At 43.9% G+C, this 22,193-nt stretch overlaps 1 protein-coding gene across 1 annotated transcript in view; it reads right to left on the bottom strand.

The window, feature by feature from the left end:
• Positions 1-22,193, bottom strand: part of IGDCC3 (immunoglobulin superfamily DCC subclass member 3) — a 238,631-nt gene that overhangs the window by 87,847 nt on the left and 128,591 nt on the right. The window contains exons 3-6 of the mRNA XM_077260889.1: positions 21,012-21,156; positions 19,893-20,023; positions 19,659-19,796; positions 13,734-13,892 (exon numbers count right to left, since the gene is read on the bottom strand). Coding sequence (XP_077117004.1) covers positions 13,734-13,892; positions 19,659-19,796; positions 19,893-20,023; positions 21,012-21,156 — 573 coding nt within the window. The remainder of the gene's footprint in view (positions 1-13,733; positions 13,893-19,658; positions 19,797-19,892; positions 20,024-21,011; positions 21,157-22,193) is intronic.

Here is a 22,193-nt window from a genome sequence, read left to right as displayed (position 1 = left end):
ATCCAGTACTGGATTGGAAATCAATGTCTGTGTCTAGTTGGGGTTGTCAAGGGATACATGGTGATGTTCCTTTGATGTCAATTTCTTCTTCCACTCCTTCTGAAGTCCCTGAGTTTTTGTCGGATTACCAGGATGTATTTGATGAGCCCAAGTCCAGTGCCCTACCTCCTCATAGGGACTGTGATTGAGCTATTAATTTGATTCCTGGTAGTAAGTTCCCTAAGGGCCGACTGTTCAATTTATCTGTGCCAGAACATGCTGCTATGCGGAGTTATGTAAAGGAGTCCTTGTAGAAAGGGCATATTTGCCCGTCTTCGTCGCCGTTGGGAGCAGGGTTCTTTTTTGTGGCCAAGAAGGATGCTCTCTGAGACCCTGTATAGATTATCGCCTTCTCAATAAAATCACGGTCAAATTTCAGTACCCTTTGCCTCTGTTGTCTGATTTGTTTGCTCGGATTAAGGGGGCTAGTTGGTTTACCAAGATTGACCTTCGAGGGGCGTATAATCTTGTGCATATTAAACAGGGCGATGAATGGAAAACAGCATTTAATACTCCCGAGGGCCATTTTGAGTACCTGGTGATGCCATTCGGGCTTTCTAATGCTCCATCTGTGTTTCAGTCCTTTATGCACGACATCTTCCGGAAGTATCTGGATAGGTTCATGATCGTATATTTGGATGATATTTTGGTCTTTTCGGATGATTGGGAGTCTCATGTAAGGCAGGTCAGGGTGGTGTTCCAGGTCCTTCATGCTAATGCATTGTTTGTGAAGGGCTCTAAATGCCTCTTTGGAGTTCAGAAGGTTTCCTTTTTGGGCTTCATTTTTTCCCCTTCTACTATCGAGATGGATCCTGTTAAAGTTCAGGCCATTTATGATTGGACTCAACCTACATCTGTGAAGAGTCTTCAGAAGTTCCTGGGCTTTGCTAATTTTTACCGTCGCTTCATCGCTAATTTTTCTAGTGTGTTTAAGCCTTTGACTGATTTGACGAAGAAAGGCGCTGATGTGGTGAATTGGTCCCCTGCGGCCATTGATGTCATGATCTCTGCAGGCAGAGATCATAGCAAGCCTATAGAGGGACAAGCTCTCGGAAGATGGAACTATACTGACCATGAACTAAGCCTGCCGCGCAACTAGAAATAGCCAGGTAGCATTTCCTATTTATCGCTAGATGCCCAGCTCTGGCCTAAGACCTAAATAGCTAGCAGAGGGAAATATAAGACCTGGCTCACCTCTAGAGAAATATTCCAAAGAAGACAGTAGCCCCCCACATATAATGACGGTGAGTTCAGATGAAACAACAAACGCAGCAGGAAAATAGTCTTAGCAAATTTGAGGTCCGCTTACTAGATAGCAGAAGACAGATAGTATACTTTCATGGTCAGCAGAAAAACACTAACAAAACACCATCCAGAGATTACCTTAAACTCTGGCATTAACTCATAACGCCAGAGTAGCAATCCCTGATCAACGAGAGCTTTCCAGACACAGTAACAAAACTTCAGCTGTGAACTGGAACAAATAGGCAAAACAAAACATGGACAAAAGTCCAACTAATCTAGTAGTTGTCTAGAAGCAGGAACAAGCACTGAGAGGCATCAGATAACATTGTTGACCGGCAAGAAACCACCAGAGAAATGAGCTTAAATAGCGACACCCACTACTGATGGAACCAGGTGAAACAGGAAAGAGGATGACAAGTCCAATTCCACAAGCGGCCACCGGGGGAGCCCAGAACCAAAATTCACAACAGTACCCCCCCCTCAAGGAGGGGGCACCGAACCCTCACCAGATCCACCAGGGCGACCAGGATGAGCCCTATGGAAGGCACGAACAAGATCAGAAGCATGAACATCAGATGCATTGACCCAAGAATTATCCTCCTGGCCGTAACCCTTCCAGTTGACCAGATACTGGAGTCTCCGTCTGGAAACACGAGAGTCCAAAATTTTCTCCACAACGTACTCCAACTCACCCTCAACCAACACCGGAGCAGGAGGCTCAACTGAAGGTACAACAGGTACCTCATACCTGCGCAATAACGACCGATGAAAAACGTTATGAATGGAAAAGGACGCAGGGAGGTCCAAACGGAAAGAAACAGGATTAAGAATCTCCAATATTCTATAAGGGCCGATGAACCGAGGTTTAAACTTAGGAGAAGAGACCCTCATAGGGACAAAACGAGAAGACAACCACACCAAATCTCCAACACAAAGCCGAGAACCAACACGACGATGACGGTTGGCAAAACGCTGAGTCTTCTCCTGGGACAACTTCAAATTGTCCATAACCTGCCCCCAGATGTGATGCAATCTCTCCACCACCGCATCCACTCCAGGACAATCCGAGGATTCCACCTGACCGGAGGAAAATCGAGGGTGAAACCCCGAATTACAGAAAAACGGGGACACCAAGGTGGAAGAGCTGGCCCGATTATTGAGGGCGAACTCTGCCAATGGCAAAAAAGCAACCCAATCATCCTGGTCAGCAGAGACAAAACACCTCAGATATGTCTCAAGGGTCTGATTAGTCCGCTCGGTCTGGCCATTAGTCTGAGGGTGAAAAGCAGATGAAAAAGACAAATCTATGCCCATCCTAGCACAGAATGCCCGCCAAAATCTAGACACAAATTGAGTACCTCTGTCAGAAACAATATTCTCAGGAATACCGTGCAATCGGACAACATTCTGAAAAAACAGAGGAACCAACTCAGAAGAAGAAGGCAACTTGGGCAGAGGAACCAAATGGACCATTTTAGAGAAACGGTCACAGACCACCCAGATGACAGACATCTTCTGGGAAACAGGCAGATCTGAAATAAAATCCATCGAGATGTGTGTCCAAGGCCTCTTAGGAATAGGCAAGGGCAACAGCAGTCCGCTAGCCCGAGAACTACAAGACTTGGCCCGAGCACAAACGTCACATGACTGCACAAAGACTCGCACATCTCGTGACAGGGAAGGCCACCAGAAGGATCTTGCCACCAAATCCCTGGTACCAAAAATTCCGGGATGACCTGCCAATGCAGAAGAATGTACCTCAGAGATGACTCTGCTGGTCCAATCATCCGGAACAAACAGTCTATCAGGCGGACAACGATCCGGTCTATCCGCCTGAAACTCTTGCAAGGACCGCCGCAGATCAGGAGAAACGGCCGACAAAATTACTCCCTCCCTAAGGATACCTGTGGGTTCAGAATTACCAGGAGAGTCCGGGTCAAAACTCCTAGAAAGGGCATCTGCCTTAACATTCTTAGAACCCGGTAGGTATGACACCACAAAATTAAAGCGAGAAAAAAATAAAGACCAGCGCGCCTGTCTAGGATTCAGGCGTCTGGCAGTCTCAAGATAAATCAAATTTTTGTGGTCAGTCAATACCACCACCTGATGCCTAGCCCCCTCGAGCCAATGGCGCCACTCCTCAAACGCCCACTTCATGGCCAAAAGCTCCCGATTCCCAACATCATAATTCCGCTCTGCGGGCGAAAATTTGCGAGAAAAGAAGGCACAAGGCCTAATGACGGAGCAGTCGGAACCTTTCTGCGACAACACTGCCCCAGCTCCGATCTCCGAAGCGTCAACCTCAACCTGAAAGGGCAGATTCACATCAGGCTGACGCAACACAGGGGCAGAGGCAAAACGGCGCTTAAGCTCCTGAAAGGCCTCTACAGCATGAGGGGACCAATTAGCAACATCAGCGCCTTGTCTGGTCAAATCAGTCAGTGGTTTAACGACATCCGAAAAACCAGCAATAAATCGGCGGTAAAAGTTGGCAAAGCCCAAAAATCTCTGAAGACCCTTAAGAGAGGAGGGCTGAGTCCAGTCACAAATAGCTTGCACCTTGACGGGATCCATCTCAATGGAAGAGGGAGAAAAAATATACCCCAAAAAGGAAATTTTCTGGACCCCAAAAACGCACTTAGACCCCTTCACACATAAAGAATTAGACCGCAGAACCTGAAAAACTCTCCTGACCTGCTGGACATGAGAGTCCCAGTCCTCAGAAAAAATCAGAATATCATCCAGATATATTATCATAAATTTATCCAGAAAATCGCGGAAAATATCATGCATAAAAGACTGGAAAACTGAAGGGGCATTAGAAAGACCAAAAGGCATGACCAAATACTCAAAGTGGCCCTCGGGCGTATTAAATGCGGTCTTCCACTCATCCCCCTGCCTGATCCGCACCAAATTATACGCCCCACGAAGATCAATTTTAGAGAACCACTTAGCACCCTCTATACGAGCAAACAAATCAGTAAGCAATGGCAATGGGTATTGATACTTAACAGTGATCTTATTCAGAAGCCGATAATCAATACATGGTCTCAAAGAGCCGTCTTTTTTTGAGACAAAGAAAAACCCAGCTCCCAAGGGAGAAGAAGATGGACGAATATGTCCCTTTTCCAAAGACTCCTTTATATATTCCCGCATAGCAGCATGTTCCGGCACAGACAGATTAAACAAACGACCCTTTGGATATTTACAACCCGGTATCAAATCTATGGCACAATCGCACTCACGGTGCGGAGGTAACGACCCAAGCTTGGGTTCGTCAAAGACGTCCTGATAATCAGAGAGGAACTCAGGGACTTCAGAGGGAATGGACGACGAAATAGAAACCAAAGGTAAGTCCCCATGAATACCCTTACATCCCCAGCTCAACACAGACATTGCTCTCCAGTCCAAGACTGGGTTGTGAGACTGCAACCATGGCAATCCCAGTACCAAATCGTCATGTAAATTATACAGCACCAGGAAACGAATAATCTCCTGGTGATCCGGATTGATACGCATGGTTACTTGTGTCCAGTATTGTGGTTTATTATTAGCCAATGGGGTGGAGTCAATCCCCTTCAGAGGAATAAGAGTCTCCAAAGGCTCTAAATCAAAACCACAACGATTGGCAAAGGACCAATCCATAAGACTCAGAGCGGCGCCAGAGTCAACATAGGCGTCCGTGGCAATGGATGACAAAGAGCAAATCAGGGTTACAGACAAAATAAACTTAGACTGAATGGTGCCAATGGAAACAGACTTATCAGGCTTCTTTGTACGCCTAGAGCATGCTGATATAACATGAGTAGAATCCCCACAATAGAAACACAATCCATTCTTCCGTCTAAAATTCTGTCGCTCGCTCCTGGACAGAATTCTATCACACTGCATACTTTCTGGCGTCTTTTCCATAGACACCGCCAGATGGTGCACCGGTTTGCGCTCCCGCAGACGCCTATCAATCTGAATAGCCATTGTCATGGACTCATTCAGACCTGCAGGCACAGGGAACCCCACCATAACATCCTTAACGGCATCAGAGAGACCCTCTCTGAAAGTTGCCGCCAAGGCGCACTCATTCCACTGAGTAAGCACAGACCATTTACGGAATTTTTGGCAGAAAACTTCAGCTTCGTCTTGCCCCTGAGATAGTGCCATCAAAGTTTTTTCTGCCTGAAGTTCCAAATGAGGTTCCTCATAAAGCAAGCCCAAGGCCAGAAAAAACGCATCCACATCGCGTAACGCAGGATCCCCTGCTGGCAATGAGAAGGCCCAATCTTGAGGGTCACCCCTGAGCAAGGAAATCACAATCCTAACCTGCTGAGCAGGGTCTCCAGCTGAACGAGACTTCAGGGACAAATAAAGCTTACAATTATTTCGGAAATTCTGGAAGCTAGCTCTATTCCCTGTGAAGAACTCCGGCAAAGGAATTCTCGGCTCAGATACCGGAGCATGTACCACAAAATCTTGTAAATTTTGTACTTTCGTGATGAGATTATTCAAACCCGCAGTTACACTCTGGAGATCCATGATTGTCAGGTGCACACAGAGCCATACAGAGATTAGGAGGAGAGAGAGAAAAAAGACTGCAGCAAGGCAGACTGGAGGAAAAAAAAAAAATTCCAGCAGACTTCTTATAACTCTCCTTTCTCAACCTGGGTCTTTAACACTTTATTGGCCGGTCAAACTGTCATGATCTCTGCAGGCAGAGATCATAGCAAGCCTATAGAGGGACAAGCTCTCGGAAGATGGAACTATACTGACCATGAACTAAGCCTGCCGCGCAACTAGAAATAGCCAGGTAGCATTTCCTATTTATCGCTAGATGCCCAGCTCTGGCCTAAGACCTAAATAGCTAGCAGAGGGAAATATAAGACCTGGCTCACCTCTAGAGAAATATTCCAAAGAAGACAGTAGCCCCCCACATATAATGACGGTGAGTTCAGATGAAACAACAAACGCAGCAGGAAAATAGTCTTAGCAAATTTGAGGTCCGCTTACTAGATAGCAGAAGACAGATAGTATACTTTCATGGTCAGCAGAAAAACACTAACAAAACACCATCCAGAGATTACCTTAAACTCTGGCATTAACTCATAACGCCAGAGTAGCAATCCCTGATCAACGAGAGCTTTCCAGACACAGTAACAAAACTTCAGCTGTGAACTGGAACAAATAGGCAAAACAAAACATGGACAAAAGTCCAACTAATCTAGTAGTTGTCTAGAAGCAGGAACAAGCACTGAGAGGCATCAGATAACATTGTTGACCGGCAAGAAACCACCAGAGAAATGAGCTTAAATAGCGACACCCACTACTGATGGAACCAGGTGAAACAGGAAAGAGGATGACAAGTCCAATTCCACAAGCGGCCACCGGGGGAGCCCAGAACCAAAATTCACAACACATTGAGGCCTTTCAGGAGCTTAAACGTCGTTTTACTTCGGCCCCTGTGTTGCGTCAGCCAGATGTTTTGCTCCCTTTTCAGGTCGAGGTTGATGCTTCTGAGATTGGGGCAGGGGCTGTTTTGTCTCAGAGAAGTTCTGATGGCTCCTTGATGAAGCCATGTGCTTTCTTTTCTAGAAAGTTTTCGCCTGCCGAGCGTAATTATGATGTCGGCAATCGGGAGTTGTTGGCTATGAAGTGGGCATTTGAGGAGTGGCGACATTGGCTTGAGGGAGCCAAACATCGCGTGGTGGTCCTGACTGATCACAAGAATCTGACTTACCTCGAGTCCGCCAAGCGGTTGAACCCTAGACAGGCTCGATGGTCACTGTTTTTCTCCCGTTTCGATTTTGTGGTCTCATACCTTCCGGGATCTAAGAATGTGAAGGCTGATGCCCTTTCTAGGAGTTTTTTGCCTGATTCTCCGGGAGTCCCTGAGCCGGCTGGTATTCTTAAAGAGGGGGTGATTCTGTCTGCCATCTCCCCTGATTTACGGCGGGTGCTGCAGGAGTTTCAGGCTGATAGACCTGACCGCTGCCCAGTGGAGAAACTGTTTGTCCCTGATAGATGGACTAGTAGGGTTATTTCTGAGGTTCATTGTTCGGTGTTGGCTGGTCATCCTGGGATTTTTGGTACCAGAGATTTGGTTGCCAGGTCCTTTTGGTGGCCTTCCTTGTCACGGGATGTGCGTTCTTTTGTGCAGTCCTGTGGGACTTGTGCTCGGGCCAAACCTTGCTGTTCTCATGCCAGTGGGTTGCTTTTGCCTTTGCCTGTCCCGAAGAGGCCCTGGACACATATTTCCATGGATTTTATTTCTGATCTTCCTGTCTCTCGAAGGATGTCTGTCATCTGGGTGGTTTGTGATCGGTTTTCTAAGATGGTCCATTTGGTACCCTTGCCTAAATTGCCTTCCTCCTCTGATTTGGTTCCATTATTTTTTCAGCATGTGGTTCGTTTGCATGGCATTCCGGAGAACATTGTGTCCGACAGAGGTTCCCAGTTTGTTTCTAGGTTTTGGCGGTCCTTTTGTGCTAAGATGGGCATTGATTTGTCTTTTTCTTCAGCGTTCCATCCTCAGACAAATGGTCAAACCGAACGAACCAATCAGACCTTGGAAACCTATCTGAGATGCTTTGTTTCTGCTGATCAGGATGATTGGGTGACCTTCTTGCCATTGGCCGAGTTCGCCCTTAATAATAAGGCTAGTTCTGCTACTTTGGTTTTGCCTTTTTTTTGTAATTCTGGTTTTCATCCTCGTTTTTCTTCAGGGCAGGTTGAGCCTTCTGACTGTCCTGGTGTGGATTCTGTGGTGGACAGGTTGCAACAAATTTGGACTCACGTGGTCGACAATTTGACGTTGTCTCAGGAGAAGGCGCAACGTTTTGCTAACCGCCGTCGCTGTGTTGGTCCCTGACTTCGTGTTGGGGATTTGGTTTGGTTGTCTTCTTGTTATGTTCCTATGAAAGTTTCTTCTCCTAAGTTCAAGCCTCGTTTCATTGGTCCTTATAAGATTTCTGAAATTATCAATCCTGTGTCGTTTCGTTTGGCCCTTCCAGCTTCTTTTGCCATCCATAATGTGTTCCATAGGTCGTTGTTGCGGAGATATGTGGCGCCTATGGTTCCTTCCGTTGATCCTCCTGCTCCGGTGTTGGTTGAGGGGGAGTTGGAGTATGTGGTGGAGAAGATTTTGGATTCTCGTATTTCGAGACGGAAGCTTCAGTACCTGGTTAAGTGGAAGGGCTATGATCAGGAGGATAATTCCTGGGTTGTTGCCTCCGATGTCCATGCTGCCGATTTGGTTCGTGCCTTTCATTTGGCTCGTCCTGATCGGCCTGGGGGCTCTGGTGAGGGTTCGGTGAACCCTCCTCAAGGGGGGGGGTACTGTTGTGAATTCCGTTCTCGGGCTCCCTCCTGTGGTCGTGAATGGTACTTTGGTGAGTTCTGTCCTTGGTCACCCTCTGGTGGCTTTGAGTGGAACTGCTGATCTTTGAGGTTGGCTTTCTCAGCTGCCCTCGTTTATTGCTGCTGCTGGCTTCCCTATTTAACTCTGCCCAGGTCGTTAGTTCATGCCAGCTGTCAATGTCTCAGTACTGGTTCAGATCTCTCTGCGTGGTTTTTGTAGTTTTTTATACTGACCGCATAGTTCCCTTTCCTATCCTCTGTCTATCTAGAGAAGATTCGGCCTCCTTTGCTAAAATCTGTTTCATTCCTGTGTTTGTCACTTCCCTCTTAACTCACAGTTATTATTTATGGGGGGCTACCTTTACTTTGGGGAATTTCTCTGAGGCAAGGTAGGCTGCTATTTCTATCTTTAGGGGTAGTTAGCTCTTAGGCTGTGAAGAGGCGTCTAGGGAGAGTTAGGTACGCTCCACGGCTATTTCTAGTGTGTGTGATAGGATTAGGGATTGCAGCCAGTAGAGTTACCACCTCCTCAGAGCTTGTCCCAGGTTTTCTGTTTTAACCATCAAGTCACTTCGGGTGCTCCTAACCACCAGGTCCATAACAGTTATATACTATGTAGCTGTGCTACATACTACGTGCCTGTGCTATATACTACGTGGCTGTGCTATATACTACGTGGGCTGTGTTATATGCTACGTGGGCTGTGAGACTTTCGCCTGGGGCCCTCAAAAACCTGCAGCTGGCCTTGGCTTCACTGATTGGTTGCGGCCGGCTGGCCGCGAACAATCAGTGACAGGCACTGTCCGGCCGTGAATTGGCACTGGATTTGAACCACGCTTCTCTAATTGGTCGCGCCCGGCCGGCCGAATCCTGTATATTCATTGCATTATTCTGAAATCTTCATAAATAAACTACATACATATTCTAGAATACCCAATGCATTACAATCAGGCCACTATCTAGCTCACTATAATGAGGCATCTAAGTTACTCTGGACTCCGTCTGTCCTCTGTTCAGCGGTTTCCTTCTTTTCTATGGTGCACAAAACTGTGATCGACTGCACTTTTATGCACACGTAAAAAGACAGACACCGCCGGATCATAGGCAGCCACAAGGCATCCACAGTGCCTCCATCTGCCTTATTATAGGTGTGAGATAGCGCTCACTAACGGGTTGGGGAATACTTGCTTGGCAGCGATATAACACACATCAAGACTGTGTTTTCTTCAAAAGTTCAACGGGGTTTTATTACTCCATAAACCCCAGTGGCACAAAACACAAAGTAACAGCCTTTATAGCATGGCAAAACAAAGTAACAGTGTTCATAGCATGTCTCTGCTCCCTCAGGACTGTGACCATACACACTTAGGCTACGTTCACATTTGCGTTGTTGGGCGCAGCGTCATCGACTCATACCGACGCATGCGTCATGCGCCCCTATCTTTAACATGGGGGCGCATGGACATGCGCCGGTATGCGTTGTACTGCGTTTTACGACGCATGCGTCATATAGACGCACAAGACAGGGTGCAGGGGACGCTACTTGTAGCGTTTTCCCTGCGCCGAAAGTCCCGACCTGTAGGATCTTATGACAACGCATGCGTCGCAAAACGCTGCGTTGTGTACATGCGTTGTTGGTTGCGTCGCATCGCCGACGCTGCGCCCAACAACGCAAATGTGAACGTAGCCTAAGTAGAGTCCAATATTCAGGCTCGCTCTGGAGCCAAACACACACAGTCTGGATTCCCTGCTTGTCAGCGTTGCAGGTTTTCACTGGCTGGCATCACACGGGTCCTGTCCTCCGGAGAAGCTGCCTATGGGGATCACCAACTTGCCTGGTAGGCACACAGTAGTCAGTCCTAGACCCACCGAAGGATGGTAGCTTCCCCTACACAGTAGCCGTCACCGGCTCTGCAAATCCCTGGCCTCACCTTCTGCTCTTCAGGGATCCAGTCCACACACAGGACCCTCCAACATAGAGGCCACTCAGTATCACGGTCTCACCAGATGCTCTTCAGGATTCCGGTCCACACTCTCGACCTCCCAACACCCAGGCCTTTCCTCTCACAGGACCTTCCAGCCAAACCATTCAGGTCCATACACAGGAACCATGTGACCCACACCCTGGTCACATTATCAAGCTGTAACCACACCCATAGATGGGTGGTGTGTGTGTGGCTAGTTTGACCCACCCAGCTCTCAAACTAGCCCTGCCAGCCTCCCTCTAAAACAACACAATTACTTGTGGGACTACAGGTCCCAGAACAACCTTACTTCAGGCTTACAGCGCAGAGTATCTTCCTCTGCGAAACACATACCGGCGATTCACTATGATGCCGGACTTTGTCTCATCACCATAGTTATGCCTGCGACTGCCATGCATTCCTATGGCCTCAATACGCCTCCATGCGTATTCTGGGGAGACCATGCAGCGCCCCCTACCTGTAACAGGGGTCACTGCATCACATAGGGAATCTTCCATCAGGGGTTCCATCTGAATCTTGATTTTCAGAGATTTACACAAAAACCCCAATGTAAGTGCTGAGCGTGGAGCGCATGATAAATGTGCACCTAGCCTTACTGCGATCTTTGGGAGGCAGAATGAAAGTACCAACTGCAGTTGAAGAATTGCTTTTATTTATTTTTTACGCCGTTCCTCGTGTGGTATAAGCGATTAGGTGACTTTATTCTTCAGGTCGGTGCAATTACAGCGATACCAGATTTATATGGGGTTTATACAGTATGTTTGGCTGCTGTCACACACCAAGAGACACTTTTTATTGCAAAAGCTAATCTTTGCATTGCCATGTTTAGATAGCTACAATTTTTCCATAATTTTGCTGACAGTCATGTGAGAGCTTGTTTTTTGCGGGACAAATTGACGTTTTTATTGGTACCATTTTTGGGCACATGACTTTTTTTAATCACTTTCTATTCTGATTTTTGGAAGACAGAATGAACAAAAACCAACAATTCAGGAATTTTTTTTTTTTTTTGGGGGGGGGGTTTATGCCGTTCTGCATACAGTAAAATTGATAAAGCAGGTTTATTTTTCGGGTTAGCATGATTACTGCGATACCTCATTTATAATGTTTTTGTATGTTTTGGTGCTTTTACACACTAAAAACTATTTTATAGAAAAAAATTATTATTTTTCATCTCTTTATTCTGAGAGCTATAACTTTTTTATTTTTCCGCTGACGGAGCTGTATGATGGCTTGTTTTTTGCGGGACAAGCTGATGTCTTCAGCTGTACCCCTTTTATGTAGATATATTCGAAGCATGTCGGGAAGGGGTTGAAAGGGATAATTTTGGTCTATCTTGTTTCTCAAATGTGATCTATACACCTACTTTTACTTAAAAATGGCCTGCAATGGTCTTATCTTAGCCCACATAGGTACCTAAGATTAACCCAAAGCAAAGTATTATTCTCTATAGATACTAGATTAAGATTTGGTGTAAACATATATATATATATATATATATATATAGAGAGAGAGAGAGAGAGAGAGAGAGAGAGAGAGAGAGAGAGAGATATTCAAAAAAGAGGCAGCACTCCATTAGTTCAGTGAAAAATGTGGAAGGTTTAATCGACCCACATAGCCGGGCGATGTCGATTAAACCTTCCACATTTTTCACTGAACTAATGGAGTGCTGCCTTTTTTTTTAATCTCTGTGAATCTGGTGCAATCGCTGGACTGGTTGCCTGGGGCCCTGCACCCGAAGATAAGTAAAAGTGTTGTGCTGTTCCTTTTCTCTAATATATATATATATATATATATATATATATATATATATATATATATATATATATATATATATATATATATATATATATATATATATATATATATAAATATATATATATATATATATATATATATATATATATATATATATACACTCACTGGCCACTTTATTAGGTACACCTGTCCAACTTCTTGTTAACACTTAATTTCTAATCAGCCAATCACATGGCGGCAACTCAGTGCATTTAGGCATGTAGACATGGTCAAGACAATCTCCTGCAGTTCAAACCGAGCATCAGTATGGGGGAGAAAGGTGATTTGAGTGCCTTTGAACGTGGCATGGTTGTTGGTGCCAGAAGGGCTGGTCTGAGTATTTCAGAAACTGCTGATCTACTGGGATTTTCACGCACAACCATCTCTAGGGTTTACAGAGAATGGTCCGAAAAAGAAAAAAAATCCAGTGAGCGGCAGTTCTGTGGGCGGAAATGCCTTGTTGATGCCAGAGGTCAGAGGAGAATGGGCAGACTGGTTCGAGCTGATAGAAAGGCAACAGTGACTCAAATCGCCACCCGTTACAACCAAGGTAGGCCTAAGAGCATCTCTGAACGCACAGTGCGTCGAACTTTGAGGCAGATGGGCTACAGCAGCAGAAGACCACACCGGGTACCACTCCTTTCAGCTAAGAACAGGAAACTGAGGCTACAATTTGCACAAGCTCATCGAAATTGGACAGTAGAAGATTGGAAAAACGTTGCTTGGTCTGATGAGTCTCGATTTCTGCTGCGACATTCGGATGGTAGGGTCAGAATTTGGCGTAAACAACATGAAAGCATGGATCCATCCTGCCTTGTATGGAGCATCTTTGGGATGTGCAGCCGACAAATCTGCGGCAACTGTGTGATGCCATCATGTCAATATCGACCAAAATCTCTGAGGAATGCTTCCAGCACCTTGTTGAATCTATGCCACGAAGAATTGAGGCAGTTCTGAAGGCAAAAGGGGTCCAACCCGTTACTAGCATGGTGTACCTAATAAAGTGGCCGGTGAGTGTATATATATATATATATATATATATATTAAATAGTAGTAAAATAATTACTATTGTTAGCTAGTCAATCTTACATACCACCCTGTCCTCAGTTTTTCCAGTAAATAGCTCTGGGCTTGGGGTAATGTTCTTAAATTCACCTCTTCTAATAAAATATTCCTTAGTTTTAGTGTTTACTTACAATTCTCTATTTAATGCATTATATATTGAGGCCCAAAATGGCTAAAGTGGAATGTCTTGTCTGAACATGTAAAATGACGACTTATATGCAGGTCTTTAGATAGAACAGGTACTCGGTCACTTACCCTGGACAACGAGCCGGCCTTGTGCAGTCCGGCGCACCCTGGTTCCTGGTTTGTTGGCAGCACATACGTAGACTCCAGAGTGATGCACAGTTAGGTCTGATATCATCAAATTTCCTGTACCTAAAACTTGAATTCCTTCCACACCAATAGGTCGGCCATCTGAAAGACATTCAGGTACATCAATTGGAATCTTTTTGCAGTTCCATTTCTAAATAATGGCAATAAGGGGCAATATTGTCACCCAAAACTCCAATCATAGGATCACTGACAGGGTATAGTCAGCACTAGATGATACTAGATGACACTAGAGAAATGCTGGAAGGCAATGGTCCTAATTTCATATACTCCTTAAGATTGGAGACCGTGAGTAAATGTATTAAATTGTGAATGCCTACTAATTAAATATACTGATAAAATTTATGTGTGCAGTAAAATAATTTGTAAAACCCATTTTAATAATTGGATCTGTCACCACAAGAATGCTATATGTAAAAGAATAGGCTATGCTTACTGTGGTATCTGGTTATCTCTGATGCCTCCAACTGCATAAGTTATTTGGCTATGTGTAAGGGTGTGGACTGTATTGCCCTGTTCCTGCCCCTGAAGACAACAATCACGTACCATAGATAATGTCATGCACTTTTTATACTATATATATATATATATATATATATATATATATATATATATATATATATATATATATATATATATATATATATATATATACACAGTAGTGGCCAAAAGTATTGACACCCCTGCAATTCTGTCAGATAATACTCAGTTTCTTCCTAAAAATGATTGCAAACACAAATTCTTTGCTATTATTATCTTCATTTAATTTGTCTTAAATGAAAAAACACAAAAAGAATTGTCCTAAAGCCAAATTGGATATAGTTCCACACCAAACATAAAAAAGAGGGTGGACAAAAGTATCGGCACTGTTCGAAAAATCATGTGATGCTTCTCTAATTTGTGTAATTAACAGCGCCTGTAACTTACCTGTGGCACCTAACAGGTGTTGGCAATAACTAAATCACACTTGCAGCCAGTTGACATGGATTAAAGTTGACTCAACCTCTGTCCTGTGTCCTTGTGTGTACCACATTGAGCATGGAGAAAAGAAAGAAGACCGAAGAACTGTCTGAGGACTTGAGAAACTAAATTGTGAGAAAGCATGAGCAATCTCAAGGCTACAAGACCATCTCCAAAGACCTGAATGTTCCTGTGTCTACCGTGCGCAGTGTCATCAAGAAGTTTAAAGCCTATGGCACTGTGGCTAACCTCCCTAGATGTGGACAGAAAAGAAAAATTGACAAGAGATTTCAATGCAAGATTGTGCAGATGTTGGATAAAGAACCTTGACTAACATCCAAACAAGTTCAAGCTGCCCTGCAGTCCGAGGGTACAACAGTGTCAACCCGTACTATCCGTCGGCGTCATAAAAAAGCCAGGCTGGAGTTTGCCAAAACTTACCTGAAAAAGCCTAAAACGTTTTGGATTAATGTTCTCTGGTCAGATGAGACAAAAGTAGAGCTTTTTGGGCAAAGGCATCAACATAGAGTTTAGAGGAGAAAAAAAGAGGCATTCAAAGAAAAGAACACGGTCCCTACAGTCTAACATGGCGGAGGTTCCCTGATGTTTTGGGGTTGCTTTGCTGCCTCTGGCACTGGACTGCTTGACCGTGTGCATGGCATTATGAAGTCTGAAGACTACCAACAAATTTTGCAGCATAATGTAGGGCCCAGTGTAAGAAAGCTGGGTCTCCCTCAGAGGTCTTGGGTCTTCCAGCAGGACAATGACCCAAAAGACACTTCAAAAAGCACTAGAAAATGGTTTGAGAGAACGCACGGGAGACTTCTAAGGTGGCCAGCAATGAGTCCAGACCTGAATCCCATAAAACACCTGTGGAGAGATCTAGAAATGGCAGTTTGGAGAAGGCACCCTTCAAATATCAGGGACCTGGAGCAGTTTGCCAAAGAAGAACGGTCTAAAATTCCAGCAGAGCATTGTAAGAAACTCATTGATGGTTACCAGAAGCGGTTGGTCGCAGTTATTTTGGCTAAAGGTTGTGCAACCAAGTATTCGGCTGAGGGTGCCAATATTTTTGTCTGGTCCATTTTTGGAGTTTTGTGTGAAATGATCAATGTTTTGCTTTTTGCTTCATTCTCTTTTGTGTTTTCTCATTTAAGACAAATTAAATGAAGATAATAATACCAAAGAATTTGTGATTGCAATCATTTTCAGGAAGAAACTGAGTATTATCTGACAGAATTGCAGGGGTGTCAATACTTTTGGCCACAACTGTAGGATAGTAACTGTACTTAGCTAAAGGTGTAGGGTAAGATACACTTAATGTTTTGAGGCTAGCCCACAATGGGAGAAGGGTAGTGCTGGTAAAAAGCAGGCACTTCCTGGTAGTGACTCAGCTAGGGAACTACAGTCACAAGTTCAATTTCAAGTGCAGTGTGCTGCTAGGGCTAACATGTGTACCTACCGTTCAAGACAGTGCAAGTCCGTACAAGAATCCTGTGCAGACATTCCTGCAACATCAGGGGCTCAAGGCACAGCATAGGGGCTAAAGTGTGCAATGTGTTTGTTGGAGCACAGGGGAGGATTGACGTGGAACCATGTGAAGGGAAGGTAGCGGATCCCGGGTGCGCTGCGAGACTGAACTGGAAATTCCTGGGGCTGATGGGGTCAGTGGGCTTAGGGATAGTCCAGGAGGAACAGATGGTAGGGATGAAGCTGTGTTGTGCCCTATCCTACATGCTACAACCTGATAAACTTGAACTATCCAGTAAACTTTTGCTTGTTAAAATGAACTTGGTGTCCCCTGACTTGTGTGCGGTGGCTCCTGAAGACGTAGTCCTGGAGACAGAGGAGACCTGCGGCCTGCAAGTGAGTGTGATGCATCCCATACCTGACAGCACATGTGGACTAGGACACGGTTTTCCTGTAAAGTTACAGAGCATAACGAGACAGTAGCTCAGTCATGACTGCCGCTCTCGGCTACTTTTCATATGTATGGCTAACAAAGGAGAATTTTATAGTGAATATTTAGTAAAATGAGTCAAAGAAATAGAATAACATTAAAACGTTATGTGGAAAAGAACAGTCTAAACATCGCCAGATACTTAAATGCCCAAGGTTACTATAAGAGACATCAGCTCCCTGGTGGCATCTGGATATAGTCTGTATCTAATAGTATGAGAAGAAGAGGGCGATAGTATGAGGGCTTAGAGGCCACGGAACGTGCTGATGTAGTTATTACACAATTGTAGAGAGAGATGGAGGATGTCGTATATCAAGTTTGACACATAATTCTTGTAAATGACATCGGCATTTGTGAAGTAAAATCAATTTCTGGGGAGAAAAAATTTACATACTTATACTCCATCTACACATAGATTTTTTAACTTCTAAAAAAGCCATACTTTTTTAGTGTTTCTAACAGAAATTTTTGGAGGGTTTTCTTTATTGTAACACTTGCATGACTTAAATATACACTGCTCAAAAAAAATAAAGGGAACACTTAAACAACAGAATATAACTCCAAATAAATCAAACTTCTGTGAAATCAAACTGTCCACTTAGGAAGCAACACAGATTGACAATCAATTTCACATGCTGTTGTGCAAATGGAATAGACAACAGATGGAAATTATTGGCAATTATCAAGACACCCTCAATAAAGGAGTGGTTCTGCAGGTGGGGACCACAGACCACATCTCAGTACCAATGCTTTCTGGCTGATGTTTTGGTCACTTTTGAATGTTGGTTGTGCTTTCACACTCATGGTAGCATGAGACGGACTCTACAACCCACACAAGTTGCTCAGGTAGTGCAGCTCATCCAGGATGGCACATCAATGCGAGCTGTGGCAAGAAGGTTTGCTGTGTTTGTCAGCGTAGTGTCCAGAGGCTGGAGGCGCTACCAGGAGACAAGCCAGTACACCAGCAGACATGGAGGGGGCTGTAGATGGGCAACAACCCAGCAGCAGGACCGTTACCTCCACCTTTGTGTAAGGAGGAACAGAAGGAGCACTGCCAGAGCCCTGTAAAATGACCTCCAGCAGGCCACAAATGTGCATGTGTCTGCACAAACGGTTAGAAACCGGCTCCATGAGGATGGTCTGAGTGCCCAACGTCCACAGATGGGAGTTGTGCTCACAGCCCAACACCGTGCAGGATGCTTGGCATTTGCCACAGAACACCAGGACTGGCAAATTCACCACTGGCTCCCTGTGCTCTTCACAGATGAAAGCAGGTTCACACTGAGCACATGTGATAGACGTGACAGAGTCTGGAGATGCCGTGGAGAGTGATCTGCTGCATGCAACATCCTTCAGCATGACCGGTTTGGCAGTGAGTCAGTTATGGTGTGGGGTGGCATTTCTTTGGAGGGCTGCACAGCCCTCCATGTGCTCGTCAGAGGTAGCATGACTGCCATTAGGCACTGAGATGAGATACTCAGACCCCTTGTGAGATCATATGCTGGTGCGGTTGGCCCTGGGTTCCTCCTAATGCAGGACAATGCCAGACCTCATGTGGCTGAAGTGTGTCAGCAGTTCCTGCAGGATGAAGGCATTGAAGCTATGGACTGGCCCACCCGATCCCCAGACCTGAATCTGATTGAGCACATCTGGGACATCACATCTCACTTTATCCACCAACATCACATTGCGCCACAGACTGTCCAGGAGTTGGCGGATGCTTTAGTCCAGGTCTGGGAGGAGATCCCTCAGGAGACCATCTGCCGCCTCATCAGGAGCATGCCCAGGCATTGTACAGTAGGAACGTCATACAGGCACGTTGAGGCCACACACAATACTGACCATCTTTTCCTTGTCATGAGGCATTTCCACTGAAGTTGGATCAGCCTGTAATTTGATTTTCCGCTTTGATTTTGAGTATCATTCCAAATCCAGACCTCCATGGGATATTCATTTTGATTTACATTGATAATTGTTATGTTTTATTGTTCTGAACACATTCCACTATGCAATGAATAAAAATTTGCAACTGGAATATTTCATTCAGAGATATCTCGGATGTGGTATTTTAGTGTTCCCTTTATTTTTTTGAGCAGTGTACATTTTTCTGTGAAGTTTTCTAGTCTTGTAGAGTAGCCTGTGGGAAAAACGCCATACCTAAAACATGTTGTGTTTTGACAAAAAAAAAGAAGTTAAAAAACTCAAACACAATGAAAAATGGAAAAAATGTAGGCCCCAATTTATCAAATGTTTTCACCAGTTACAAAAACTTTTCCGTAATCCGAAATTGCACAAAAATGTTGCAGTTTTTTTTGTTTTCACATCAGTCCTGCCTGGATCTGCCATAATGGAGATTTTTCAAAAGTTACACCAGAAACTTACTCTAGGTACGAGAGTAACACTTCTGGCGAGGTGCGTGCAGGCGCACCACAGTGATAAGATGTGACTAATTCACTAAGTGGCATGAATTAGGAATATCTTTCTCCTGCATGCCCCTCATTAAGATGACGTATGAAATGCCAATCTTCATTTTATAACATGACATAGATTTTAAAGTGACATCTGGCTGCATAAAAAGCCGATAAAAATCCTGCAGAAAAAAACATCAAAGACACCATATATAAAACCATCATGTCATAAATGTTTAAAACGGTAAAATGTTGGCGAGATGTGAAATGTTAATTTTTATCCAGAGCACAATTACACAGGTTAAAAACCTGCTTATGAATGCATAGATTCTGTAATATCGATGCTTAAGAGTATAATACAGTTAGAGATACTCAGTTACTACATTAATTGGATGACCATATAACCAAATATCACATGTAAATCCCAATGAAAGCTCTTACTGCATGTATGAACTTTACTTACTGAAAAAGACTAGAGTAATAATTTGGCAGTAGATTTACTAATCATGCAGTTGGTCTTACCAAGTCGGCTCCAGGATACAATAGGCCGGGGATTTCCAGTAGCCATGCACTCAAGGATCGCAGTCTGGTGAACGGTCTTTGTGAGATTCTCTGGGCCAACTAAGATCATTGGATCCTTGTATCCAGTGGAGTGAGGGCCTATAGTAGTTATTGGTATTGGTACAGTTACATATGGCATATAGGCATATTTTATATCAATATTTCCCTAGGAGTAGGTATATTCAAGGGCTTTACCTGTGACTGTTAGGGTAGCTTCAGGACTGTATTTAATACCAGCCGCATTGGAAGCCACACATCGAAACGCACCTGCATCTTCAGCTTGGAGTGCAGTTATCTGTAGCACACCGGTAGGAAGCAAGGTATATCTATATAGGATAGGGAGAAAATAAGACATATTGGGGCAAATTTCTCAAACTGAATGTGCCAGAATTCTGGATGCAGATTTCTGGCACAAAGTAAGCCAGCTAAATAGGTGATGTAAGGTTGGACTACACAGTCTTTAAAATTTATCACACAACATGAATCACTACACATTTAGTGCATTTTAAGTCAGTCTAGTTTAAGTTTGCATTGTCTGAGGATCCATTCACACTGGATGATTATCGGTTCGTTTCTTGATAATCCCCTAAACAAGGCTGCCAATCACCAGAATGCTCTTTCATCAGATGAAATAATCTTAAAAAATCGTCTTTCTCAGCAGCATATCATTCTGACTAAAGAAGACACGTAGTGCCGAAAACAACGATCACGAATTTTCCACAGTTGCTATAATTCAGTACAATGTCAATACAAAGCTGTACAAAAAACATTGAAGATCAAGGGAATTTTTTAGATTTGTCAAGTTACTTCTATTGAAAGTCTCATTTATAGGTTTAGGTTACCCAGCTAATGTCCTCCTTAGGTCGTACAACCAAAGGGCAAGAATATTCTCCCTACTTCAATGTGATTTACGATCTATGAGCATTCATTTATGGCAAATCTGTGTTCACGAAGATATACGGAAGCATAAAAAAGTACGGTATATGTAAAGTTATAGGGGTTCTATGTGCTGCCAAACTGTACTATGTAAGACGCCATATTACAGAGATGATCTCCTCTAGAAGCAATAGCTTTGTAATACAGGGCCTTATGTAACTTGGCATCATTTTTTAAGATTCTTATGGATTGAAACAAGATACATTTCTGTATAATGACATACAAATGGAGAGAAACAGAGATTCTGTAACATCCTATAGATTTCTGTAGGTGCAGTATTATAAGTTTATATTATCTGATGGCTGGATGTAGCTATAATACAGTAGTGTGGATGAACCCTAGGTCAGGGTCGGTGTTAGGTTCTTCATCCCTATGTACCTGGAGTTCTCTGTATCAATAATTTCGCCACTCCGCTCCCATACAATCTCCGGCTCAGGCAGACCATGGATCTGACACTGAAACCTGGCCACACCGCCTTCTTCTAGGGTAGCATCCCGGGGAAAGATGTGGAAATCTGATATGGCTGTGGAAGAAAAGCGATATTGTTATTCAATTAATGATCACAAATGTAAATTTACTGATTAAATTCGTTTAACAGATTTTAGACAAATGCTAAGTGGCTTTTTATTCATTCAGTGAGATATACTTTTACTAGACCATAGATTTGCAGTAATTATATACAATGGGGGATAGTCTGAATATCTGCAGCTCGGATATAAAGGTGAGTTATCCATTGTATCAGATGAGACTCTAAATAGAATTTTCTTATAAAATACATAAGAAACAACCTGACTAGTTGCTATGGAAACCTCTGGTATTTTTACACTAAAATTCAAAAGCCGAAATATAAAAATTGTCCAGTTTTACCGTCCTACAATGATGATATGAGAGTCTGTCATAGAACAAATAAGACATTGTAATTAATTGTCTAATAAACATTTACGTTTTGGTTCATTAGTAAAATGTTCTGAAAATTCAATGCAGACAAATGTATTCCCATGTCTGAAACTTTTTGTACATCTGGAGTTTCTTGGATGCTCCTGGAATACAGCAGCTCCATCATTTCTACTGTGGCCACGGCCGGGTACCGAAGAGCCACCCCTGCTCAATTGAGTAGAGGGTGGATCTGTAGAACATGGTCATGGCCACTATAATTTTGAAAGTGCTGTTGTATTCCGTCACCAACCAAGAACTTCCGGTCACCACCGGCGTCGGTACCAGCTAATTGGCCGGGCAGCCATGCGTCACACCTCCACCGAAAAGATTTTGATGGCCCATCCCAATGAAAAAGTAGTGGTCAGCCTCTTTAACTCATGCCCAGGTTTTTCCATCCAGTAGCATAAGGGGAAAGACTATTCAGGCCTCATCTATCTAAGAGTGCCAAGAAGGCCACATGGTCTGTCTTTGTGTTATGTATGAATTGAACCAAAGCATCATCGAAGTAAATGCTAATATCCAGCTACATTTTATTTCTCTTATGGTATATTTGTAAGAGAATTATTCATTGTAAGCTCACAGGGACCCTCAAATTCACACAAGGGTGTTAGCGTCTTTGTCTGT

Source organism: Ranitomeya variabilis, chromosome 5 (assembly GCF_051348905.1).
Source record: "Ranitomeya variabilis isolate aRanVar5 chromosome 5, aRanVar5.hap1, whole genome shotgun sequence".
Lineage (NCBI taxonomy): Eukaryota > Metazoa > Chordata > Amphibia > Anura > Dendrobatidae > Ranitomeya > Ranitomeya variabilis.
This window is presented reverse-complemented; position numbering and strand designations above follow the sequence as displayed.